Here is a 19,541-nt window from a genome sequence, read left to right as displayed (position 1 = left end):
GCTCTAAGTTGTTAATACAATTTGCCATTCTCTTTAAAAAAACGTCTTCCTACACTTTAAAACTTACGTCACCTCTCTGCTTTTGTACCACCAATCCTCCAATCGATTTTTGCTAATTTCCACCGCAGATTTATTTACATGACTATTGTTATCTCTAAACCATAAGGCCTCAGTCTCAGGGGAGCGCGCCCTCTCGTACGGCGAGCGCGCGGACAATGGGAGTTCCTCTATGGGAGTCGTGCTCTCCGTCGCCGCTAGGGGCGCTGTGAACCTTCCGTTCATAGTGTTCCTCTATATGCTCCCGCATATATAGGAACACTAACCGTTAGTAGAGTCACTGGAAAAAAATTCAGAGTGCCGCAAAGGTCGGGATTTGACTGGCAACATTGAGCGGCCACCGCCATGTACCTTCCAAGCTGACTGCGTCGCAGGAAGGCCGCCGTGTTGGAAGAGCTTGATATTCGGTGACACATCGGGTTGAGTGTTTACTGAAGTACATATACTTTGTGTCCGGAGATAACGGTTGCTAGAGCGAAAAGGAAATGTTATTTTGTGCGAAGTAATGCAGCCGGTGGTTGTTTTGCACGCCGATCGTGTTAATTGCTGTAACTCTGCTACGATTGTGGGCAACAGCTTAGCGCTGCTATCGGGAGCTTGTGCACGCGTTTTTTTCCCCTTCCGCGGAGTGAGCTACTTGTGCACGCGTTTTTTCCCCTTCCGCGGAGCGAGCTACGAAGGAAACATTTCGTCACTTCGAGCCGCAATCAGGCAAGATTGTGCTTTTGGGCATGGACATCGTGGGCCGCCCTCGGCTTGTATTGAATGTTTCCAAGCAGGACGAAACTAACACCTGACTGTGTCACAGGTACGTACGTTCATTGAATAATTTCACAAGCTAAATCGGATACATTTATTTACTTTTTAATCGGATACCGCGCGTTCTCGACTCTACCGGGTGACTTCATCCGCCGTATAGACGCTTTACAGCGCGGAAGCATGGGCGCCGCCATATTTGGTCACGTGACCACTCTTCCATTGCTGGCCTTCTAACTCCGCGGCCTGCCTGTGCGGAAGCCTCATCTGCAAGCGCGTTTTACTGCGATAGTACTTATTTTTGCTCGCAAAATGGATGCAGGATGGGTGGATGACACCAAGCTTTGGCCGAAGCTTCAGCGGCCGTGTAAGTGCGCTGTTTTTTTGTATTTTAGGACTCTGCTCTTGTTTTTGTGTGAGCCTTCGCGCCACATCGCTTTGCTTGGTGACGATGGTATGCTCGCTGTCTGTCTTTTCCCGCTTTTCTAAAGCCAAAAACACTGCTTGGATTTCTGTCCTGGTGTGCTTATGACTGTTTTCGTGCGTGCGTTTAAAGCGAGAACTTCCCAGATTTGATTGCAGCACAAGTTAGTTGCGCAAAGTTGTACTTTTTGTGCAGCTGGCTCGTAACGGCCTCATTCTGCAAAAATTCCCCAACACCTGCGCACCAGTTGCTGACAAATAATGAAAACTAATTATTTGTGTCTGATCGGCCGCGGCAGTCATGCTGCGACCCGCCGCATATGTTTACGATGGCTGAACGGCTGGTATTAGCTCCTGATGTTCGACTTTGCATGAAATCGAACTTTTACTCGCTTGCGGAAAGGGTTTCCGAATTTATGCTTTTTGTTGCCTGCCGCCAGGAGCGCGAGATTCAACGTGCACTCGTTTGCAAACAAGTTAGCACTTGAGAAAAGCTCTTTTGCGTTTAACCTACAGCTGCTGCATGGCATCGCGCGATCTACTGCGGTAGCCTTGCGTACGATAAGCGAAGTTTCCAGCGTGGACAGTAAAGCCTGGACTCCATGTACGCGAAAACTCACGCGAAGGCGACGGCGGCAAGCGACGAGCGACGCCGTCGCGCGAAGCAAAATGCATGTGTCGCTTGCCGTGTCGCTCGGATCTGCACCCACAGAAAATTTCGCTCGTCGCCCGGAAGTCCCCCACGCGACTGGCCAATCAGAGCCCCCCAAAGCCGTTTCCGGTTTGTCCACGGTTTCTCACGGGCACATCTCACAAAACCAGCCCGTCGTCTTGGTCATCGCCCCCGTCGAGAAAATATTTGGTTTTGTAGCTGAGGCAGACCCGCACCAGTTAAATAATTAAAACAATCTACTTGTTGGGTGCGGAGGGCTAACAGCATTTGCAGCGGGCTACGCGAGCGGGCGTACTGCAGGGAGAGATGCGTGTCGAGCCGCGGGTAACGGCGCTCGATCCACCGTGCCGCTGCGCTCCAACTGTGCAGAAACACTCGCGGCGCGCATTCTCAGTGGTATATTATAGCTTGCTCACTTACAATCAGGTTGCGGTGACAGTTTATGGGAGTGTTTTTACTAAGCCGGAGTGCACAGGCACCGAACGAAAGCACACCTCCGCCGTGAACCCGTGATGTGACTTCGTATCCGCAAGCACGCCTTTGGCTATCTCCACTGCCGCTACACCGCTGCCGTAGAGGAAATATTCCTTTGGCCCTGACTGTGAGGCACACTCACAAAATTTTAAGAGAGAGAACAGGTTACGGGCGTGTTTCTAAGCTTGAGTGCGCAAAGCACGGAATCCGCTGCGCACGTCGCGGGTTCGCGTCGCCTGCCGCCTTCGCTTGCATGGAGGTTGCCCACAAGCGACAGAGCGAACGCCAGCCGTCGCCGTCGCCTTCGCGTTCGCGTGAGTTTTCGCGTACATGGAGTCCAGGCTTAAGCCAAAACTGGCAGCCGCTAGTAAAATGCGACGTAAAACTATCAGCACAAGTGACAATATTCCTCACTGCATGCTTCTGTGCCAGTCATGTTAGATCAAAAAAGGTTGGAACTGTGGAGACATTTAATAAGCAGTCCTTTTATTTTGGTTTTGCAAAGTCGAACATCAGGAGCTAATACCAGCCGTTCAACCATCGTAAACATATGCGGCGGGTCGCAGCATGACTGACGCGGCCGATCAGGCACAAATAATTAGTTTTCATTATTTGTCAGCAACTGAAAGCATAAGTGTATTATGCAGAACCTTACTAGATTTCTTGGCATCCAACTTTCAGCATGGGGACAAAGTTTTATTACCACAAAACTAGCTACATAAATAGCACACATGATGACATACTGTACTGATATCATTCTTTATTTCAGTTGTCTACAACTACATGGTTGAAATGCCTGACACAGATGGCAAACCATCCGTCAACTACAGAGGATTTGCTGAAGGCAGCAACCTGCTTGACAGTGGCCATGTTGGCGTGGCACTGTACCAGCAGAAAAATGGCGTGAAGTGCATCAAGGCAAACATCAGGTCGTCGCAAACAGTGAGCAGGACGTACCAAACACAAATAAATTTTGGACAACCTTTATCAGCAAGTTGCACATGCAAAGCGGGGCTAAGTGAGCGGTGCAGCCATATTTGTGCACTGCTCATGAAGGTTGTCGAGGCAACATCCAAGGGGCTCACCGGACAGTCATCAACTGACAAAGCGTGTACATGGAATGCGGCAACAGCGAAGAATGTCACCCCAGCAACAATGGAGGTAGTTTATTGCCATAAGAAAACACAAACGAAGACGCAGCAGTTTTTATCTGAAAAGGAGATGCTCCTTCACTTCGAAAAATGCCCTCTCGACGTCAGCAAGCTTCAGAACACCATGCTACACACTGTTCTGAAGCCACGCAGGAAACTACCCGCAGGTGGTGATGAAGATGGCCGTGCATGTAAGAACATTATTTCCTGATGTTGCGCATGGCTGACTCAACTAAGAGAGTCGAGCAGGCATAGAGGCTATCATTACGTGCAAGTAAGATTGCCATCTGGGTTTTGTTGTTGCATAAGTGTACATTTTGTTCATTTAAATGTAGTCAGTTTATATAAAGACATTATGCATAAAGATTTACTCTTGCAATGTTCAAAACTGCAGAAATACAAGTGACATGTGCTTGTGGTTGAACCAACCCAATATACTGGCAGTAATGCTTAACTAGTAATTGGCATTACAGCAGAGCGTGCATCTCGACATTGGAACGTGGTATAGCATCAACAAGACCTCTTTCATACTCATTTATGCAATCTCAGCTGTTCACCATGCACTGCTGAATATGATAGTGCATGAACTACAGGAGCTCCTATCAAGTTGTGACAGTTTTTTGTGCGATGATCTCACAAGGTTACTATTAACACCTGTGCATAGTTCCTAAGTTCTAGGTGCACCGAGAAACAGCTATTGCGGATGCTGCAGCAGACTTGATTTTTTGCAACGGCTTTTGATTGTAAATTACACCTACACATGGCCCTACATTGCATACTGACTGAGTGATTTTCAGGTTTTAGCCACCATAAGCCTGTTTCGAGTATGCACAAGAAGTCGTTAAATTAAGCAGACCCTTCTTGTACTCCACAGTTCTCCAGCAAGAGCATGGCCAGCATGACTGCAAGCGGCTGTGCCAGTTATGCCAAGATTTCTTCGTCACCAATGTGCTGCTGTCTCCTGAGCAGGCTGCAACACTGGCAAACCACCCTCAGGGAAGTGCAGCATGGCACAAAGAACGTTTATTGAGGATAACTGCCAGTGAGGCCCGTAGCATTCCCATCAAAGCTGCCCCTGAGAAGTGGGTATCAAAGCACATACACCCAAGCTTCTATGGTAATGCCAGCTCACGGTAAGGAGCCAAATATCTCACTGACTACAGCCTTTGGTGTTGTGCCTCAGTTGCTCTGCATGGCATGCTGAAGTTTACACCTTGGATTCGAAAATGCTATGGCAAGTTTTATAGTACAAGAACTATTGCTAAATACTGTTTTGCATGTTTGGTTTGGTTTGGTTTATTGGGGTTTAACGGCCCAAAGCGACTCAGGCTATGAGGGACGCCGCAGTGAAGGGCTCCGGAAATTTCGACCACCTGGGGTTCTTTAACGTGCACTGACATCGCACAGTACACGGGCCTCTAGAATTTCGCCTCCATCGAAATTTTGCATGCGATGCTGACAATAGAGCGGTTGCAACACTATGCTTTGATTTTGTACAGCAGCACTTTTGCGTATTTGCAGTATGAACTCTCTATTACTGCATTATGCAAAGTGGCAATTTGCAGGCCGAATTTGCCTGCAAAGAATGGAAGTACCACTGTGTGGTTGTAATTTGTGATGTAAATTTCTATTCATTGCTTCCAACAGCAAAGCACAGCCTGACTGCTTGTTCATCGCAAATCGCATGCAAGTTACAAGCCTGAAAGCATGAAATTGGAGGTTGATATTTGTTACGTTGTGAATGCTTGGTTTGTGTATTGCAATATACTAGTCACTGTTGAAGTTACTTTAAGATGAGGGACACTAATTCATTACAACATGAATGTGATTTTTACATGAAGGTATGGAAGAGAGTCAGAAGCAAAAGCCCGTGCCTTATCATCCGGCCTGCCACTTCATTGCTTGGAGCCAGCCCTGATGGCATAATTCCAGACTCGGACACAGTGCTGGAAATAAAGTGCCCGACACCACTGACTGTGCAAAAGCATGGTAGCCTTGATGCCCTGTTTAAGAGCGGAAGATATGACGTCATTAAGAAGGAGAACAAACTCACACTCAGCAAGGCCGGGAAGAACAGATATTACCTGCAAGTACAGTTGCAGCTGTTCTGCTGCGAAAGAAGTCGGTGCGACTTCGTGATTTGGGCACCGAACGAGGCATATATTATCGAGGTGCCCTATGACAAGGAGTTCATAAGTAAGCAAGTGGCACATCTTGAGGACTTCTATTTTTCACACCTGCTGCCAGCAGTTGTTGACAGCAAGCAATGAACACATTTCTATGGGAATAAATTTACAAGATTTGACTAATTGTCTTGTCATTAAGACAATTTGACCCGGCTTATTTGTGCATGCAACATCAGAATTATCAAATACATCTCTGAACATACAACAAAACAAAAGCAGGCACAGAACAAAAACCAACAGGCTCGTACCCTCACCTGGTACTGAACATTTCTCATCATCCCAAAGTGAACACAGGGAGTACAAGCAGTAAATCTTCAAAGAATGACATCTCCAATATGGTATCAACAAAGGTTTCCATCGGGCAAGCCAATTGCAGAAACTCCCCAACATAACTTTCCATTGCATTTTAAAAATCCACAATCCACATAAACGTCTCACCTACACTGTACACACAGCCGCAAAGCAAGTGCCCCTAAGTGCACCAGCAAGACAATGAAATAGGCTCAGAACATCAACCTTGGCAGCTCGAACGTGCTTTGCAAGTGATTCCAACTTCAGTTCCTCAAGGAGGAAGAGTGCTTTAGAGTTTGATCTTCCTGGACAAAATGTAGCGGACCTGAAATTGCTGACAAACACTTTGGTAATCAGACGGCATGAAAAAAAGGCTCCAACGCGAGTTGTTTGTAGCAGCTAAGTTAGCTCAGAGCCATCAGTGAAATAGCTAGCAAAATACCTGAATAGCATATCTTTGACAGATATTCTTAGGGTCATCAACAGCAGCCTGCCAGTACACCAGCATGCTTGAGTTAATTACATAAGAGTTGTATCTTGGAAGTATTCACCTATGGGGCAGAAACTCTGAAGCTAATGAAAATGCTTAAAATTAAATTGAGAGCAATGTGAGCTATGGATAGAGACAGCAATCAAGTGGGTTGGGTCAGGGAATAAATGCAAGTTAATAATATCTTAGCTGAAACAGAAATTGCCATCAGCAAAGCATGTAATATGGAGAGCTGATAACCAATGGCATCAAGGGTGGCACAGTCAGATGGGCAGTTAAAATTGGCAAGTTTGCTGGGGTAAGGTGGCTACAGCTAGCCCAGAAGATTTAACGATTTAACTGAATGCAATTTTGAGGAGCCTTTCTCTTGCAGTGAACATGATTACGTTAATCAGTGAACAGAGAACATGGCAGGTGCATAAAAACAAGAGACGACTAGGTGATGTGGCTACTCCACATAAATCTCCATGCCTCATTCAGGTGTGTTGTCTACCACTTCCAGCTGCTTGCCTGGATGCGATGGTGACTGAGCACCAGGTTCTGACGCATCACCATGATCTCTAATCAAATTCGTTTGCAGGTTGCACAGCCCAGCGATGGCAACAAGTACATCATTTGCGAGGGGTTTTTTGTGAATATACTAGTAGGGAATTGCTTCAAAATCCTGAAGCATTTGAGACGCCTTATTGATCGCTCAACATGAATACGAAGCCTTGCCAGGCGACGCGAACTTACTACATCTGAACGACAAATCTGCGGCCGGCCTTTGGAAAAGCTTGGGAGTGAAACTTTAACAGATGGTGGGAGCAGGTCATCTATGTTAAAGCCACGGTCAGCGAGGACTTCGTCGCCTTGCGTCAGGTGGTCTAAAAAACCACTGTCCAAAGTGATGAAACGATCGCTTGCACGGCCACCATACGGTTTTGACAAAAACATAATAAACCCACTTGATGCAATGACGTGAAGAATTTCGGCCGTATTGTGCGATTTGTAGGAACTGTAAGTTATATTTCTTCGGGGCAGTTGCCCAGGTCTGTCAATGAAAATTTCGAAACAGTCCACAATGCAAGTTACGGAGTAATTCTCCTCAAAAACATAAGGCAATGTCCTCCTGATTGCTGTTCTTGGCAGCCAGAACACTAAGAACTCTCTGGCAAACTTGACAAGTTTTGGTACAATGAAGCAGAAAATCCTGCTAATGGCTGCAGTGGATGCACCAAAACGTAAGCTAAGGTCATTAAGCAATAGGCCAAGACGCAGCCGCATCAGTGTAAGTAGGATTTGGTCCTCAAAGGGCATAGTGAAAGGGCTCTTCACAATAGTGGAAAGAGTCCGAACCAGTTCGTCAAATACTACTTTTGACAGACCTGTAAAGAAGCGAAAGTGACTTGGTGCAAGAGTTGAGTATGCACTGAATATAGTCTGTCAAACACTGTCTGCAGTGACCGGGGCCTGCCTGCGAGTGGTTGCATACAAATGGTCATGAGCAGCCGCTGGCTCCACTTGAGTTCCTTTTTCTGATGTTTCGGTAATCTTGCATCTGCAGCCACAGGCCAAGCAGCCATCAACGAGACTCTCAGCTCCTTCTCTCCTGTACAACGAAGGATGTGGAGGAAAGTGAGACACAATATTTAGCATAGTAGTATGAGCTAACAAGCACACAGAATAAAATTACCATGCCGTGCAACGGTTATACTACAGGGAAATAAATAGAGTGTTCTGGTTGTATAATTGTGGTCTGCATCGTACTCCTGTAACAACTTGCAGAGGTATTGAAAGCTTTAAAGGGACACTGAAAGAAAATTGAAACTGGCCTCTATAGATAAGGTACTGTGTTCTAATCACAAATGCTAAGCGAACACTGAGCTTTTATGAATGGTAAAAAAAACTAAATACAGGGATTCCCATCATTGGCTGACAATATTCAGAGTTTTCCTCAGTAGCCCGTGAAACAGTGCTAATGCAGCAAACTGTCAAGCTTACAGCAGACGACGAACCTGTGCAGTGGAATGGCTGAGCATTGTATGTACATGCACTCACTGAAATCAAGTCTGCTCTCATGTGCATTGATTGCTTTTTGCTCAGAATTGCACAGCAGTAAACACCAAGCAACGTGAAAAAGTCTAGTTCCAAACATACATAGCAGCGTGTGGCAACCACCATCTCATGGGAAAAAGAATGAAAAGATAGTAATTGCTTCATTGAAATGCAGACTGTGTATGCCTGCAGAGATAGGCATAACTCATGCGCACATGGCAGCAAGAGATGCACAATCCGGGTCCAGGCAATAAGCTGTAACTGGGCTAGCCTATATGAGTGGTTGCAAGAAATTTTACTGTAAACTGAACATGACAATGCTAAAGATGGCAAAACTAGTAAGCAAGCTTGCAATCACCATTTCATGATATCAGCAACTTTATTTGTGAACAGATTCTGCTGTTCTTAACCCTTTCACACGCCATTTCTTTTTTTCTACTCAAAAGGAGCACTCCCACCAAAAAGGCATCTTCAAGCATTGACAAAGACAGTTTGTTAGTTCTCAAGGGCAAAATACTAGTAGAGGTGCCATTATGAAATAGCAACAATAAAAGCTATGCGACTTATGAACGATTGTGGGACTAATTTCTATTTCGGAGGTGCACATTACGCTTGAAATCCAAAAAAAAATTTATGTCACTAATGGTGGCAAACTATATTTGCACAAAAATGGTAGATGGCATGCTACCCCGCTGACGAAATTGCTGACTATTGTTTACTTCAGTCACTGTATGACATAAAAACATCTTATTTGCGACGTGAAGGATGCAAAATTCACTTGGAACGAAGAAAGCACTGCTAAGTGCAGCACACTCTCAGCTAAAGGTAATATCCATACCGTACCACAGGTTTAAACTCTTCATATAACTAGTGAAAGCAAACGTGCATATTGTGCACCCAAAACAGACTTGCATAAAAGCATGTAAATGAGAACCCATGAAGGATAATTCACACCACTTTACCGTACCTATGTGATACATCCTCTGTTGCAATGTTGATAGGCAGGTGATCATAAGCTGCCGCACTCTCTTCATCTTGCTCGTCTGATAAATGGTGTGACAAAGGTTCAGCTGTTGAACAGGTCTCAGGCTCCAAAGGTTTGACATCGTGCCGCACCAGCTTCCTTCTTCCCTTGTGGTGAGCAGTCTAAAATATTGCAGAGTATGAAAATACAAAAGAATAAATAAACTGCAGTTCAGAACAAACCTCCGAAAGCCATACCGGTGTTCCAAGGTGCAGTGTTGGGTACGGGTTGTCTTTAGAGGGACGCCCATCAATGAAATGAACTGAGCATACCTGCAAGAAATGTGTATGAAGGCCACTTAAGTTCTGACAACCAGCGCAAGCGGACTACGTCAAACACCACAAATACAAGGAAATATGTGATATGGTCATTCTAACTAAACATGTAATATCGTCATTTCATGCAACTGTCCAGGCATTGCACTTCTTCTTTGTGCTCTTCAAAAATATTGCACCATAATATTTTCACAATGCATATTTGAGAAGTTTTGTTTTCCATAAACCGGGGCACACAACCAAGAAAAACATTTTCAACCGGCGTTTGCACTCACTCAAAGATAGCCCAACAGCATTCCTCGGATGTGCGATGCCAATATTCATAAACGAAAAAAAGTCCAGCACAATGCCTGGAAAGCTTCTGGCCGTATTATGAAATCGCCTATCTCACGTGCGCAAACACACTCACGGAGTACACACACTACGTAGTACCTTCCCGTTGTGGCGAAAATGAAATGCAGCCAGCACCGCACGTTCGCGTAAGTATTTCGAAACGAGATGGTAGAGATAAGGTACTTACAATGCAAAGGATCTACGCTTCAAGCGCGAATGCACAGCCGACTCGAAAGGCACCGACTAATCGCGGACATGTATGTACGTACATCATGTACATACATCAGCCCGTTTAGCTCGGTCCTAGGTTAGATCATTTTTACAATTAAAACAGCAGGCTCTAAGCCGTACTACCCTACTCTCAGATGAACACTGAATGCAAGGTGACTGAAACGATACTGGCAAACCAAAACCTCCCGTCAGACCATGCACAGAAATTCATTTGAACAGCGGCTCGAGCGCGCAGGTGACTGCCGGCGTTACAGGTATACCGTCAGCGAACAACCCGAGCAACCGGTGTTTTCACTTTTATCATGTGTACTCACCCTAGCCGATGAGCCGGGGTTGAAGTCTTTCCTCTGTAGATTCGCAATCCAGTGCTGTCGTACCAACTTGTTCTTCTCTCCTTGCGGAAATCTATGCATTGCAAAAGGCCTAGTGCACGGACAATCTTCGTGAAGTTGAGGCCCGTGCGTTCCGCAGACAGATACATTCCAAACCTTCAAATCTGCGTCGCAGTTCTTACAATCGAACACGGAACACGTTTTGCCTCTGCTTTTCCACATTTTGGCCGCAGAGCATAGCGGATACAGCAGCGAAGTCAGCAGCCCGTAGGCACCACCTGCAGTCGCCTGCTATCCAGAAGGCCACTGATGTCGCGACGGTCTATACGCACGACACACTAAGACTGCCGTGGGCGCACTGGTGTTTGGCCGGGATCGTAAGACGATCTGTGCACAGCAGGCGTAAAGCCAACTTCGATGGCCATTTGGCGCTCTAAATCTTGTGGAAGGCCAATGTGACCCATTTGCATGATTGCAGCAACGTATATGTACTTCTGTACACTGATAATGAGCGAGAGTTTGCTACATTGCGATTTATGAACGCGGCTGTCTAGTGCGTTCATGAGCGGCTACTCTTCCCAACTTATTTATGACTGTTTTCTTAGACTGCAAAGATTTGCTGTAACACGGTGGTTTGGGCTAGTTGGTTGCTATTCATAATGGAGACAAGTTCCGCAGCATGAATAATATGCACACAGAAGACAAGGAACAAACAAGACAGGACTGTGCTGCACTTCCAACTGATTTTATTTGAAAAAAATGCTCGACATTTAACTACATTCAGTTCTCATTAGGTGAAGCGTAATCACAATCACCCAAAAAAGCCATTTCATTCTCCAGCAATGAGAGTGAAGGCGTGCTGACACAATTGTCACTGGTTTTCCTAATAAAAAAGGCTTCGATAATTTCACGCTGAAGCTTGTCCTTGGCGTGACCCAGAAACTGCGCCTTCTTAAACATAGGTTTGCATTTCCACGACCGGCAGTGTACGGCCATCTTGCCGTACACTGCCGGTCGTGCAAATGTGGCTCGTGATGTAAGCTTGGGTGAGGCGGAGAGTGATCCGCTCTGGCAGACCCGAGCGCCATTTCGCCACGCGCCGAATGAGACGGGTGGCTTGCTGGGCTTGGGTCTGGAGAGTTGGGATGGCATTGCCATGCGCGCCGTGGGAGTGAAGGACGAGGCCCAGGATACAAATCTTGGAGACCAGGGGAATGGGGCGGTTTCCTAGAGTGAGTGAGATGGGAGGGTTGGCGGGGTCGTGCGGCCTGGGGCGGTAGAAGGAGAGTTCTGATTTAGAAGGGGAGCAGGCCAGGCCGCGCGCGCGAGCGTATGAGTCGATGATGTTGAGGGCCGACTGTAGGTTGTGTTCCATGTCGGCATCACTGCCTCGTTAGCCCAGATAATGATGTCGTCAGCATAGAGGCTGAAATGTATGTCAAGGTGTACTTACCTCGCACACGAGGATGTTTTTTGTAGGCTAGAAATTCTCCCGGCCGATTCTGTGTAACCACGCAGAACGACGCTATCGGTCATTTTTCCCGGTCGGAATCGAGAAAAAAGTCTTTCCAGACTAGGATCGGTTGCTGCATCCGAAGGCGCAGCAGCAGCCAGGCATGACTTCCTTGCAGTCAAACGCGAGTGCGGCAATCGAAACAAGAAATGTAGGGAATCTGCGCTGCCTGCGCTCTAACTCAGCCGGCCAACCCCGGCGCTTGGAAGGTATAAGGCACCCCAAATTCAAGCGGTACGGTTGGGCCAATGAACGCGTCGGCGGCGCGGGGAAAACAACTGCGGTACTCTGAATTTTTTTCCAGCGACTATATAGGAAGCATGTTCGCAGCGCCACGATCGCGCCGCGGAGACAGACAGGAAACACACCCAGTGCGCAGGCCGTTTGAAGCGCGGGCCACCGCCGCTAGTCGAGCCCAGCCGTGGAAATAGACACTTGCGCCAAGTCGCCGCCAGTGTGTTAGAGGTGCGCTGAAGCCGCCGGAAGCGTCGACGGTCAAGTCAAGTGCCGTTGGAGTGTCCAGTGCAGTATTCTAGTTCACCACAGCGTAGAGGGTCTCGATTTGGCCAACGTGGCGTCGCCGTGCAGCGCGGGCGATACGTCGGAGTATAAACGCGCCTTCAACCTCCATGGGCTCCCCATTTGAAGGGGCCACGCACAATGCCCTAACAGGACGTACCGCTTTGTGGCGTGTCCACCGACTTGATCTTCCCACTATCCGTCAGATGCCTCGGATAGAAAGACGCAGCAAATCCTGCATTTACTGCGCCAGTTGATTTTCCCTCTCGATTACATAGAGGGAAATAACGTTGATGATGATGGTTAAAAGGATGCTGGCTGTCTTGTAAAATCGATACTGCTCAATAACGTTGCTCAGGGACACTTCTGGAGAGGTCAACTTGTTATTAACAAATAATAAAATAAGATACAATTAAGGAGGAAAAGTAAAAAAATAAGGCAACTCCACAAACGTCCACCCAATGATTGATTGGGGGAAGAAAAACATCACCAATTAACCATTAGGAAAAGAAAAAAGAGCCAATCAGTGACTGCGGAAAGAAAACGCATCTCGACAAACAGTGCACAAATATGTGCCCTTTCCACCATCGAGATTTCAGAGGATTGTCCCTTCCTCCCGCGAACTCCTCGACAATTCTCGCTTTCCCAAAGTGCGGGTCGTTTGAACCTCCGGAAAACACCGTTTCGAAGAAATGCCAGGTTCGTTCGATTCGCCTGCACTACGCGAACTGGTCCCCGCGGTGCTGCACTGCGCCATTCGTTTCAGCGGTGCAAGATGGCGCCGTCTGCACGACGTCATTCGTTTCAAAAAAAATGCAGACGTTGTGCAGGTCTAGTTCAGGAAAGTGCAGGAAAACTGTGCACCTCCTCAATGGTCGGTGCCGAAATGGTGCAGCTGCAGCCGCCATGGAAGCAGACGACGGCTCGCGCGACGATGGCTTGCGCTTTGTGATAAACGGCGGATATACTCAAATTATTCCACTCGTCTATGATAACAGTGCCTCACACGGGCCCGCCGACTCTTATGGAACGAGAGTGGCCACCCGAGAAGGCGGCGACGGAGGTGGGGACGCTGGCCCTCACCGGCACCTTGCATCTCTCGACCATCGTGCTCTCGACGGACCCGTAACCGGCGTCTTTCCTTTCTACTAATAAAGTTATATTAGTGCTCGAAGCCGGTATGTGAACTAAAAGTAAACACGTGCATGCAGCGCATGATGCACGTTGTTGCAACAACCGCTTAGCATGCAAGTCGGCACGCGCACATCTCAGTGGTGTTCAGTAAAAGAACACACGTGCCTTTCGCTTAGCTGCCGCGAGGTTGCATCGAGGCTGAGTCATGGCAACACTTTGCTGCGATGTGCTGTTTGAAAATTCTTCACGCGGTTCGGGATGTTGGCGGCCGTTTATTTAGGCGCCACGCTGCGCGTCGCAATTTGGTGGCGACACCAAGGCTAGCAGACGACCAGGCTTGCACTCGACCATTCGTTTAGGAAGTAGCCAGTGCAAATTGCAGCACTTGAACTGTTGGAACTGGCGCTGCACGCTCGCGGAATCGCCACGGCACCGCCGCGGAACTTTACAGAACTGGTGCAGGGAGTGCAGGCGAATCGAACGGACCTGCCATCTCCGAGCCCCATCTATTCAGTACTCTCACTCACAAACTGTCTTCAAGCACAGCAGTCGGAACGATACCAACTCTGGTACAAAGAGCGTCTCTCGCGTGTCCCTTTCCTGTGCATGTGAGCTGATGTTGACGCGTGTCAGTGGCCGGTCATTCTTCATGCGTGCAGCTAGCTTGGCAATGTCTTCTTGACCGCGCGTCAAGCTGTCAACGAGTGCCGTCGTAGACACACTACGCTTTGAGGGGCTGAGCCCCAGACATGGGACAAAAAACACCAGACAAGGATCATGACGGCTCGTCGCCGCGCACGTGCATCCGCTTGGCCGCAAGAATGTGTTCAATGAGATGCGACCCGACGCACACCCTGCTGGAGAGGTTTAACCTTACCTGTGCGACACGGGTACGTACGAATGGGATCAGAGTCCAATGGCATTCGCGCGGTGCTGTGCTGTACGACACATTTCGAACGCACTTAAATTTGCTCAGCTCATTTCCAGTGTACAACGACGATGACGATGGTGGTGGTCACTGCGGTCACACTGGTGCGACAACGACACTGTCATAGTAAACCGCAGCGTATGATTGTAGTGGGACAAGTTTTCTAGGCCAACGACACCGACGAATCCGATCGGCGGACGGTCAGCCTTCATGTCCTCGGCAGGCCGGCGGCTGATCGGATTCGAGGCGCTGATGAGCAGACGGTGTGAATAGATTCGCGCTTCTACTTATCCGTATTGAAAATAAGCGAAACGAGCGGGTATATTTCACATGTGCACACTTGAACACTTACCAGCGATAAGCGCTTGCCGAATTAATTTTAATCGATGGCGACTTCCTTCCCTTCTGCGACGACTAGGCCTAGCGAGTCTGCAGGGTTACGTCTGTGAATTCGGCGGTTGTGAACAGCGAATGCACAATTTTACGCGAATGCGAATGATCAACGAGTGCATTTTTGACAACAGTGACCAGAAATCAACTATTGCTCACATCGCAGGGCGCATACGATGAACGGGAAGCGCCGGTGTTACCCGGACCGCCGAACACTGCTTTACGGCCAGCAGAAGTCGCCATTGCTATTTTGTGGATAACAAGTTTTGCGTTTCAAATAGCACGAATGGTCCCCAATCAAACTTCTGGATAAAGTAGGTTAAAATAAAGTACTGGTCACGCCGGAAGAAGTCGGGACAATTAGCGACAAGCGCCGGTCGTACGCGATGTCAGCAGCCCGGCTGTTGAGTGTTTGTCAGGCGAGCGATCGGATCGGCGCTTCCTCCCACAGATTGTCGCACTGCGTTAACAAGCACGGGCACAACCGGTACAAATGAAAAGAGAATATTTAATAGAACTAAAGCGCAGAATGTGTTTAAGTCATGCAAACGAGCGCTAGATGTTCGTACGCAGCGATGTAAAAAATAGTATGAGTCCAACCAACCATCCTCGTCGGCGCACTCTTGGGGAAATTTCATGCTCACGCGGTAAATGTTCATCGGTGTACTATTATCTGCAAGCACTTACTTAGACAGAAGAGGGACAATTTGCTAAACAAAGAGCAGGAAAAAGCGACCAGCGGGTATCGAGATGAGCAGCCACAGAACCGAAAGCAGTCGCGCGGCTGTGGGCGGGGCGAAGCGATGACGGCGGCGACGCCTATTGGTCGGTTCGGGCTATGTTCGCGTTTCGAAGGCTTTTCTAATTCTGGAATGTCTCCGCGGAGATCCGTCGACTCGAATGCCATCTGAACCGAATGCCGTTGAAAAACTTCGTGTAGCAGCGGAAGCTCGGCAGTCGAGCCGAATGACATTCGGTTCGAAGGCATTCGAAACGCCAGTGTAGCAGGGGCATTGTACGTGTTCTCGAAATCTTCCGCGGTCGGACTCCCCCTATCGCACTGGGTAGCGACTGGGAATCACCTCTTCTTTGCCGTTGTACACAGGGCAGAAAGAAATTTAATGGGCATTCTTTTTCGCCAACCCAGAGGGGGCAAACACGCACAGCATCGGAAACTTCGCTGGCCTCAAAGGAGGTTAACGGCCCCGGTGAGACACTCCCCAACCGACATGTGAGACAATTACTGCACCATTTCCTGTCCTTAAAAACTTCTTTTTTTTTCTTTTTAACCACAGCTTGTGCTGAAACATCGAAGGCGTCTCGGCGTAATGCGCCGAGCACAACCGCCGATTCGGCTGCTCATGAATCCCCAGGGCTTTCATTTGCATTTTTTTCGTTCAGCACTTTCACTGCACCGTATTTTCCAGTAGTTCCTCGCAGCACAACCACAGCTGCGATGAGTGCACAGACAACGTTCTGACGCTGCGTAATGCAGTGGGTGTATGAAGGAGGCAAATGGGACAGCGCGTGCATGCGCCGAACGCTATGTCACACCACAGGCGAAAGCTCATCTCAGTGGCCGCAAGGAACCAAAGGCAACAGGGTGGGCTTCGGCATTGGAGCGCCCGTCGAAAAAACAGCCATTACACGGTACACAGAGATATGAAACGAACGACACAACACGGTTGCTGCAGCGACCATCTGGCAGCGCAATCTGGCATTGAACAATGCAGCAACTTGGCCAGCTCAGCGCCCTTGGCGGAGAGAGGAACGCAGCTTAAGCGAGGACGCTTGATTTGTCAGTGCTCAAAAACGCAGCACAAGAGGTTCGCGTTAACGAAGTCCTGTTCGTGGAGCAGCGGCGTGACGAGTATATAGCCGTGGAGGCCGCCGACAACGTTTTTCTCCGGGAAGCCAGTTTCTTTGCTGCAGCCCAAAACAATTTCACTCGCTGCAACCGCGGAGATGTGTTGTCGGGCAGATCTGCAGCCTTAAGGTGGCAAGAAGCTTGAACGAGGGGAGTAGGCCAGCAGATCCTCGCCCTGATCGTAGGGGACCAAATCTGCTCGCATCACAGGCTCCGTTGTGCTCTTGGCCGACTTAACGCACATTGGCGCACAAGTACAGGCTCCAACAGTTGACGAGCGCGCATCCTCGGCCGACGCGGATATGAATGGGCCAGCCGGAACGCATTCAACGTCGTTGCAGCTCTGAAGAGGTCGCCGTCTCGCGTAGTGCTTGGAAAGTAGCTGAAGGAACGCCGCCATCCGTGGGCCCGGACCGTCGTTGGGCAAAGTTCCATCACCTTTTATGAGCGCGAGTGGTTGCGCCTTCTGCAGCTCCTTTGCCTTTTTGATGATAGACATTAGGAACATGCGACGAAGGCAGTAGTCACTTGGGCGTTGCTTCTTCCGGTTGTTGAGGTCAGTCAGTTTGCTTTTGGAGGTTTGCAGGACCGCTGAGACGCTTGTGACACTGGTATTGCCTACCATACTTCCATGTGAAGTCATCACGGCGAGACCCGAGAAGGCAACTAGTGCACGAAGGAAAAAAAAAAGCTGCCAGCTAGTACGCGGGAGTGGTGGTGGTGGTAGTGGTTTTATTAAAAATAATAGTAAAAAGGAAAGAAAAGATTTTTGCTAGCCCTGGCATCTGCCATCGATACTGAAGCACCTGAGCTGGGGCAGCGGAAATAAAGGACAGCAGGCAGAATGGAGAAATGAAATGAAAGAGGTGAGGGGACAGGAATAGAGGACAGGGGGAGAAGTAATATGAACAAACTGTTTACATAATAAGAAATGTGTCCAGGTTGTGCGCGTGATTAGTTCATTTTAGAGGAATTAAATCACACACGCGCACAGCACTGTGTAGGTTACAACTGGAGTGGGGCGTCCAGTTATTAATCGTTCAAGGTATAACTCGCGGAGCGTTCGGTCAGTGCGTGTAACTATACCTGACGGGGAACAGACGGGACGTCAAGCCCGTGTGTTCGAGGAATGCACAGAGGCTCACCAAAGTTCGCTCACGAGTGCGCGCACTGCCCTGCGGCCACAATTGCGTCTTGATGGAGTCTGGTAGTATGCCCTGCGCCCTATAGGCCGCGAGCATATTGCGACGAGCATCGGCGAACGCGGAGCAGCGAAGGAGTGACAAGGACAAATGACGGACAATAAGGATGGATGGATGGCGAGTCCATATGCAAGGGGCGCAGCGATTAAGGGACTCGTCGTAGCGATAAAAAATAAAAATTGATTTTGAGGAAAGGAAATCACGCAGTAACTGTCTCACATATCTCGGTGGGCACCCGAACTGCACGCCGTAAGCGAAGGGATAAAGCAGGCGTGAAAGAAAAAAGGTACCCTAGTGGTCGTCTTCACGTCGCAGCGATAAGTTCCAACTTGATGCGACCTCCCCGTTCTTTCCCGCTCAAGCCGCCGTGACGACTCAAAACAGGTTTTAACGCGACAGCGTTAAAGAGCTCGTGTCACAGAAAAGCCGGTGTCGGCGACGTTGGCAGTGAGCGAAAATGGTGCATCTCAATAGACCCCTGAACCGCGCCTAAGGGAAGGGTGACTGAAGCACTCCGAAGGCTGACTGAAGCACTAGTTTTTCCTACTAAAAATACTTCCATTACCTCACAAGTCACCTGGTCCTTATGACGGAATGGAATAGTGGTGCTCGGTAAGTGTGGCGAGCACCCACATTTTTGGCAGTGCACTGGAAGACGGTCAAGTGTGTCAGCTGTTGAGTGGTACTTGCTACGCAGTGCATCAAGTACATCCTCAAGAAATTTTGGCCTGTTGTAACGAATACAAGACGGCTTGGCAATCTTGCCGAGACCAGCCGTCGAGTAGGCGGGTTGGTACTCAGTCAAAAAAGGCTTTTTGTTGAAGAAGGGATTCTGTTTTTGAGATTTCTCCAATGGGGCGCTCGACTACTGATCCGGAGTTCCCGGGTTCGAACCCGACCGCGGCAGCTGCGTTTTTATGGAGGAAAAACGCTAAGGCGCCCGTGTGCTGTGCGATGTCAGTGCACGTTAAAGATCCCGAGGTGGTCGAAATTATTCCGGAGCCCTCCACTACGGCACCTATTCTTCCTTTCTTCTTTCACTCCTTCCTATATTCCTTCCCTTACGGCGCGGTTCAGGTGTCCAAAGATATATGAGACAGATACCGCGCCATTTCCTTTCCCCAAAAACTAATTATTATTATTATTTTCTCCAATGTGTCTTGCAAGATGTCTTGTCGCAGTAAAAAAATTGGCGCAGTAGCTGAGCTGAGCTACAAGATTTGTCATGATGTTTTGGAATGTTCTTGAAGCCGAC

At 48.4% G+C, this 19,541-nt stretch overlaps 1 protein-coding gene and 1 long non-coding RNA gene across 2 annotated transcripts; both read right to left on the bottom strand.

Moving 5' to 3' along the window:
• Window positions 1-7,065: 7,065 nt before the first annotated feature.
• LOC144119887 (uncharacterized) lies at window positions 7,066-9,547 on the bottom strand. The gene is made up of 2 exons (XM_077652400.1): window positions 9,506-9,547; window positions 7,066-8,092 (listed from the first exon to the last, which is right to left on the bottom strand). The coding sequence occupies exon 2, from the start codon at window positions 7,798-7,800 to the stop codon at window positions 7,066-7,068; it is 735 nt and encodes a 244-aa protein (XP_077508526.1). The 5' UTR covers window positions 7,801-8,092; window positions 9,506-9,547.
• An 18-nt stretch (window positions 9,548-9,565) lies between these two features.
• LOC144118816 (uncharacterized) lies at window positions 9,566-11,031 on the bottom strand. The gene is made up of 3 exons (XR_013312154.1): window positions 10,716-11,031; window positions 9,760-9,834; window positions 9,566-9,684 (listed from the first exon to the last, which is right to left on the bottom strand). It is a non-coding gene; the product is annotated as an uncharacterized LOC144118816 (long non-coding RNA).
• Window positions 11,032-19,541: the final 8,510 nt, after the last annotated feature.

The sequence above is a fragment of the Amblyomma americanum genome, chromosome 2 (assembly GCF_052857255.1).
Source record: "Amblyomma americanum isolate KBUSLIRL-KWMA chromosome 2, ASM5285725v1, whole genome shotgun sequence".
Lineage (NCBI taxonomy): Eukaryota > Metazoa > Arthropoda > Arachnida > Ixodida > Ixodidae > Amblyomma > Amblyomma americanum.
This window is presented reverse-complemented; position numbering and strand designations above follow the sequence as displayed.

Coding starts and splice junctions, on each gene's coding strand:
- LOC144119887 (XM_077652400.1), bottom strand. CDS start 7,800: ATGCCCTTTGAGGACCAAATCCTACTTACACTGATGCGGCTGCGTCTT.